General features: G+C 36.2%; 1 protein-coding gene across 2 annotated transcripts; it reads left to right on the forward strand.

Annotated features, from left to right (window-relative positions):
- Positions 1-2,420: 2,420 nt before the first annotated feature.
- LOC127432612 (E3 ubiquitin-protein ligase RNF181-like) lies at positions 2,421-6,916 on the forward strand. 2 transcript variants are annotated; one of them, XM_051683927.1, is made up of 6 exons: positions 2,421-2,478; positions 3,136-3,234; positions 5,250-5,383; positions 5,649-5,764; positions 5,983-6,057; positions 6,194-6,916. In XM_051683927.1, exons 1-6 carry the CDS (start codon positions 2,453-2,455, stop codon positions 6,251-6,253), a joined length of 510 nt encoding a protein of 169 aa, XP_051539887.1. In that variant the 5' UTR covers positions 2,421-2,452; the 3' UTR covers positions 6,254-6,916. The 2 variants fall into 2 exon arrangements, with proteins under 2 accessions (XP_051539887.1, XP_051539879.1); XM_051683919.1 differs by having other exon boundaries at positions 5,983-6,916.
- Positions 6,917-6,939: the final 23 nt, after the last annotated feature.

Raw genomic sequence — 6,939 nt, forward strand, 5'->3', positions numbered from 1 at the left:
GCAGTCATCATTTTCCAAATATATTCATGTCCATTTGGAATCACTTTTGAAAATACTGAAATACCTGAAGGGGCCAAATCGGGGATGGATGCTGTTTTATCATTGGTTGGAACAGTGCTCCCCATGCTTGTGTCTTTACTTAAAGACAGACTCCAATCAAGACAGCCTGACACAAATAGAAATGGGGGAGAAAATACACTTTTGAACCATTTTGTACAGTGCTAAAACTATGTAAAAAATGTGCTCCATATGTTAACATTTAAATTAACTGGTTTTATTCAGATTAAAATAGCTAATTAATCTGACTAAATCAACCTGACAAATTAGGTTACACCAACAAAAGTTATTTTTATGGGTTAGATCAAGTAGAGAAAGATCCTTGTGGTTATAATTGGACGTTACCACTTTTTACTGTGTATTAATTATTGTCAATTGATCGCAATTGTTCTGCTAGCAAAGAGAGACTCATAACTTGAAAACCTTTTATGTAGTAACTGTAGAACCCCTTTTAAAGATAAAGAAATTATGTAATATTTTATTATTATTAATATTATTATTATTTAACCTGAGAAAATCAACCAAGGTTACACCAACAAAAGTAATTTTTTATAGTAGATCATGCAGAAATAGATCTTTAAGGTAACAGTTACATGTCACCACTTTTTTACAAAACAAAAAGACAGCACAACGTAGCATTCCTATCATATTATAAAAATGTAATTACTATATTCGTAAATTTTATGTATATAATTAGAAAGCAAAAATATAAAAAAATCAAATTTGCAAATTTAATAAAATTAAATAATTAAAATTATATTGACAATGACATTAAGAAAGCTCAAATTAATAAAGAATCAGTGATGGCAGTTTTCTTCGATGTTGAAAAAGCATATGATATGGTTTGGAAAGAAGGATTAATGATCAAACTTGATATGATAGGAATAGCATGTAGAATTTATAATTGGATTAAAGACTTTTTATTTGATAGATTCATTCAAGTCAGAATTGGGAAAGCCTTATCTGGAAGCTATATGGTGTTAAATGGTACCCCTCAGGGCAGCATCATTAGTCCAATACTCTTTTCAGTTATGATAAATGATGTATTTTCTCAAGTCCTTGGAGACATTGGGCGATCATTGTTTGCTGATGACGGAGCATTGTGGAAAAGGGGAAGGAATATAGATTATATTACAGGAAAAATACAAGAGGCAATTGAGGTGGTAGAAAAATGGTCATATGCATGGGATTTCAGGTTTTCAGTAGAGAAAACCAAAACACTATTGTTCACTAGGAAAAGAGGCATTGATACACAGATAAAGATGTATGGACAAAATATTGAACAAGTTAAAGTTTTTAAGTTTCTGGGTGTGTGGTTTGATGCAAAATTAACATGGAATGAACATATTCATAAGACAGCCACTAAATGCTTAAACAAAGAAGCTAGAGAAATGACTTTAAGTCAGGAAAGATACATTCCTACAGTATCCTTATCAATAACTCACACCTTGGATGTTTCCTGCAGTATTCATGGATTTTTATATTCAAGAGTTAATGAAAGAGTATAAAGACTCTGGAAATATTGTAGATGTTGTTGAAGATAGACTACAAACTGTATATCAAGCATTTGTCCCAGTATATACTGATGGATCTAAAGATCCTAATACAGGGAGAACAGGTTTTGCTTTGAGTATTTCATCCTTAAAAAATTATGTTAATAGGAGAACATCAGATCATTTGTCAGTATACACAGTAGAGATGATGGCAATTGGAACAGCATTACAGTGGATAGAAGAGACACAAATCAAAAAGGTTATTCTTTGTACAGATTCATGTTCGGCATAAAAGTCACCACAATCATTCATATCTCACAGTAGACAGGATATAGTCAATGAGATATATGAAAATCTGTATAGATTTAAGAATATGAACATCATGATAATATTTATGTGGATACCAGCTCATAGGGGGATAAAGGGCAATGAAGTGGTTGATGGGTTAGCAAAACAGGCTTTGGAAAATGAGATCATGAATATTTCACTTAGTAAATATGAAGCAAAAGCAATAACTAAAGCATATACTACTAAGGAGTGGCAACAAAAATGGGATACAGGAAACACAGGACGTCAACTTTATGAAATACAACGAGAAGTAGGAGTAGCGAGGATAGCTAAAAGAAGCACCAAAGTGGAAAATATTTTAACAAGATTAAGGGTTGGGCATACCATGCTGAATAAAACTTTTAAATTAATAAATAAACATCCAACAGGATTGTGTGAGCACTGTGGAACAGAGGAATCAGTAGAGCATGATATTTGTGTCTGTCAAAAGTATTCTAATGAACGAGAAACAATGAAGAGGGAACTACGCAATCTGGTAACCCCCGTCCTGTCGCAAATATCGCGATAAAAGTTTGCTCGCGATAACAGTGTAGTGAGACAAGTTTCCATCCCTGATGATCAGCAATTTCGAAACAGAACTGTAAGTGAATTTAAAAGACATTAAGTTTGCCGTCGAATTTCCTTTATTAAAGTACAGACCTTTTGAGATTTTATCATGTTTGGTAAATGAGAGTAACTTTGTATTATTATGCTAACCAGCTAGCAGGGTATTGTTTTTTATATTTTGATGTCAGCTTGTACCTTTAAAAAGCCTTTGGAAGTTTTTAATGATTAAATTCAAGTGTTTTCAAGCAGTGCTTTGAGCACACATCATGTCTTCAGTTAGTTACAGTCTCTTTGTCAGTCTGAAGAGAGAGGGGTCTTTTACCATAGTTCCTGCATGTTTATAGATTGATCATAGTAAAAACAGGTAAATAATTGGCTTCTTTTTACTATGGTTAGACCAATGAAATAGATCAATGCAAGTCTCTTTAAAACAAACATTTGTTTTGAAAAATAGTAGCCTAAGCACAATTAAAGAAGTATAACTGCAACTGCCTCAGTTGTAATAAAAAATGATTATTTATAGATTATTTACTATGAATGGAAATCTCTGCCAAAATACCATAGCTAGCCTAGTACAATAAGTGTTACTATTATAATAATATCATGGTGAATTTTTGTGAGGCCATAAACCTTTACCACCATTCCAAGTTGTCATTGTATATAATCCACATTTAATTTATGTATCCATCAGTTTAGCTCAGAAAATGGCCTCATATTTTGATGAGCATGACTGTGAACCCACAAATCCAGAAGAACAGTACCGACAGAATGCCCTCCTGGAGCTTGCAAGGTAAGACAGTATCAAGAAAGACAGTAGGGCTGTCAACTGGGCAGATAAACTAAGTTTATTTTTTTTTACCTTAAATATTTTCAACATTTGAAGGACGAATCTCAGTTGCCTCCGCGTCTAAGACCGTCAATAAGCGCATCTTATCATGTGGCTTGTTGAGCGCATTACCGCGGAGACCTAGCGCGTGTGGAAGCTTCACGCCATCTCACCACGTGCCCCACCGAGAGCGAGAACCACATTATGGAAGGAGGTTAATCCAGTGTGACTCTACCCACCCTAGCCTAGCAACCGGGCCAATTGGTTGCTTAGGAAGCCTGACTGGAGTCACTCAGCATGCCCTGGATTTGAACTTGCGACTCCAGGTGTGGTAGTCAGTGTCTTTACTTGCTGAGCTACCCAGGCCCCCTGCTGTTGCTTTAATTAATTTCCCTCTCGCTCTGCCTCCACCCCCCATCCTGTGCACGTGCAAGAACCACCCCCTGTTGCTGATTGGCTGGAGTAGTGTTGTGTGGATCAGTCTGATCCACTTTGTTTTTTGTCCCATTCACAGTGCCAGGGCTGTGTACAAATACTAGATTTTTTTTCAGCCCACACACAGAATGGACAGCTAGCAGACTGTGAGGAGATATTTACAGAACTTGACAAAGTGTATTGGATTAGAATTACTGAGTGCACATTTAAGGCGGGCATACATGGTGCGATTTTCAGCTGTTGTGCGAGCTCCCGACCATTTTTTTTTTCCAGTCGGGAGAGATCGCGCTGAAATCGTTGGTGCTCGTGTGGTCGCGGCTCGTATCGTGTGAGAGTTATTACGAGTGGAGCCGAGTGGCTTACGAGCAGCTCACGACCTCCTGATAATTTTTAAAACTGTCAAAAAATTCAGGAGCTGTCGGCTTGAATTTGTGAGGTGTGTGCGTGGTTGAACGAGACAATTTGGCAATCTACCTGAAGTTAACCAATTAGGAGAAGGTGTTACAACTCACACGATCAATGAAAATTGAGTGTTCATGAAGCTTTTACACATTTGGAGAATGTCCCACCAAGAGCGAGAACCACATGTTATAGCGACCACAAGGAGGTTACCCCATGTGACTCTACCCTCCCTAGCAACCAGGCCATTTTGGTTGCTTAGGTGGCCTAGCTGGAGTCACTCAGCACGCCCTGGATTCGAACTCGCAACTCCAGGTGTGGTAGTCAGCGTCTTTACTCGCTGAGCTACCCAGGCCCCAAATAAAATGTGTTTGTGTTTTTAATACGTGTACAGTGATTCTCTCTAAACGTTCACAGAGCAGCGGGAGGCAGGAGCGCAACTGATGGCACAGACAAGACAGACAGTATGACTAATCTGATCCACCAATCAGAATGATAATTTCAGATGCGATTTGATATTGGTAACCAATCATATTTTCCATTTCAGTAAGGGGTGGGACATTTCCAGCGTGTAATGCTGATGCACAAGTATCGCTGGTGTAACTATAATTTGCGCTGTAAATTTCCCTACTAAACGTCGGAGGGTTTAAAGGCAGAAAATGCAAAGCACTTGCATTAATTCTTTTTTAAAAACTTCTGTATTATTTGAGATGTAAAGTTGTTTAAATCATCGTTTTTGCGGTTGCTTAAGGGTTTACTGCGTTATGTCGTGGCAATGGATTTCTTAAATTAGATTTAAAACTTTACACAGACAAGGTTTGTAAGCCATTTTGTTACTTAAATCATGTTAACATGCATTTTAAGTCTTGTGGCTATACTTCTGAATGGCCTCAATATTACCACTATTTTTGCTTTTTTTCAAAGAAAAGGAGGCATAAGTTAAAAAAATTATTTTGTGCTGATCAGTATGATCAGCTTAACTTAAACATGGAATATTCTTTTAATTGCAGCAGCCGTAAATTGTAATCTTAATTATTCTTTCGATTAATTGTGTAGCCCTATGCAAGACCAGCCTTTATAGCTGTTTGGATGAAACGGAAATGAGACTAGAGCTAACATTTTCAAAAATTATTTTGGGGCTGTAGGTCTCTAATGCAGGGCCTCGATATTGACTCAGGTTCATTTGACTTGTCGGATTGGGGCCAGCGTCTCCCTCCTTCTGCAGCAAAAGCAGTGGTTCAGAGCCTTCCTGTGGTCATCATCTCACCTGAACAAGCAGGTGACAGTCTATTCATTTATAGTCAGCTCTTATTCATGGACCAACTACATATTAACAGAAATCAATAACAGTGTGAAGAAAGCAAATCATTATTGCATAAACATTGGGAACATTGGGAAATGGTGGTAAAGTTAAGTGATGATAATGGTAGATATATATTTTTTTGTGCTGTGGCATTGGCAGCAATTGTGATTGAATTAGATACTTAAAATACTTGTCTGCCATTCTCCTGGAGCTTTTTTGCATCACTTTCTTCATTTTGCAGATAAAGCCCTAAAGTGTCCAGTGTGTTTACTGGAGTTTGAGGAGCAAGAAACCATGAGAGAGATGCCCTGTAAACATCTGTTCCACACAGGCTGCATCCTGCCTTGGCTCAGTAAGGTACATTTATATAAATGATTAGTAAAATAGCTAATAATGAAGACTGACACCATGAGGTCATATGAAGAAGCACACTGAAAGCAACCAGTAAAGTGAATAGTTGTTTTGAGGGAGATCACAGGTTTGAGGTGAATCTGTGTGATTCTGTTATTAGATTACATTTTAGATGTAGATTGTTTCATAGTTTGGCATTATCATGTTACTATGTAACATTACAGACCAATTCATGTCCTTTGTGTCGACTTGAACTACCCACTGACAATCCAGACTATGAGGAGTTTAAAAAAGATAAGGTAAGAGTGAGTGTGGTCATAGCTGTTTTCTTATTCAAGCACAATCTAGTCCTTTGTGCATTCATTTATCCCATAGAGTCTTATGTGACAACACTAGAATGTAGCCCAGAATTTTGTCTGTATGTATATTTTACAGGAACGGAGAAGACAAAGAGATCATAGATTAGAGGATCTACACGGAGCTATGTATACATGACCTCAGCACCTTTAATACTTAAAAATGAATGCAAATGGAAAATATAATCTGAACTTTCAGTTTGCTGGAAGTGAGAGTTCAGTGTGCCGGGACCAGGCTTTAAAATGATTTTGTTTGCTTGAAATAGAAAACGTTTTTAATGTTATTGCTTTTAAGTTTTTTTTTTTTGTATCTCTATACACTGAGAACTATTTGCGTGAAAGATGTCACTGTAAGGTAACCTTATAGACCCCTCTCGGATTTTATTAAATGTTTTATTAATCAATGAAAGCAGTTGCTTTTATGATGCTAGTGCTTTTTTGTATTTAAATGTATTAGATTCATGATCTAATATTGAATATTGAAGTGTTTAACTTTTTAGTGCTCAGAAAATAAGCATTGAATGGCCACATTGATACAGTATTTAATAGTGAAAGTAAATGAAACCCTTACTATATAATATGGTAGTACTTAATCATAGTAAATTGCCACATGGAAAATTATTGTATTGGTTCAATAGCCTTAGATCACCAAACTTGTGAACAGATCTAAAAGTAATTAAATGCTTTATTGTATCATTAAATGCTCTATTGTTTTTTTTTTTACTTATGAGCAGAAAAATGGTCATGTTTCATGAATTTTATATTAAAAGTAGTCTTAAAAGTTTTCCATATTTTCTGTAATACATACAGTGACTTTGTCGAAAC

Source organism: Myxocyprinus asiaticus, chromosome 4, assembly GCF_019703515.2.
Source record: "Myxocyprinus asiaticus isolate MX2 ecotype Aquarium Trade chromosome 4, UBuf_Myxa_2, whole genome shotgun sequence".
NCBI lineage: Eukaryota > Metazoa > Chordata > Actinopteri > Cypriniformes > Catostomidae > Myxocyprinus > Myxocyprinus asiaticus.

Coding starts and splice junctions, on each gene's coding strand:
- LOC127432612 (XM_051683919.1), top strand. CDS start 2,453: ATGATCAGCAATTTCGAAACAGAACT. Junction 3,235..5,249: donor GCCCTCCTGGAGCTTGCAAG/GTAAGACAGTAT, acceptor TTGGGGCTGTAG/GTCTCTAATGCAGGGCCTCG. Junction 5,765..5,982: donor TCCTGCCTTGGCTCAGTAAG/GTACATTTATAT, acceptor GTAACATTACAG/ACCAATTCATGTCCTTTGTG.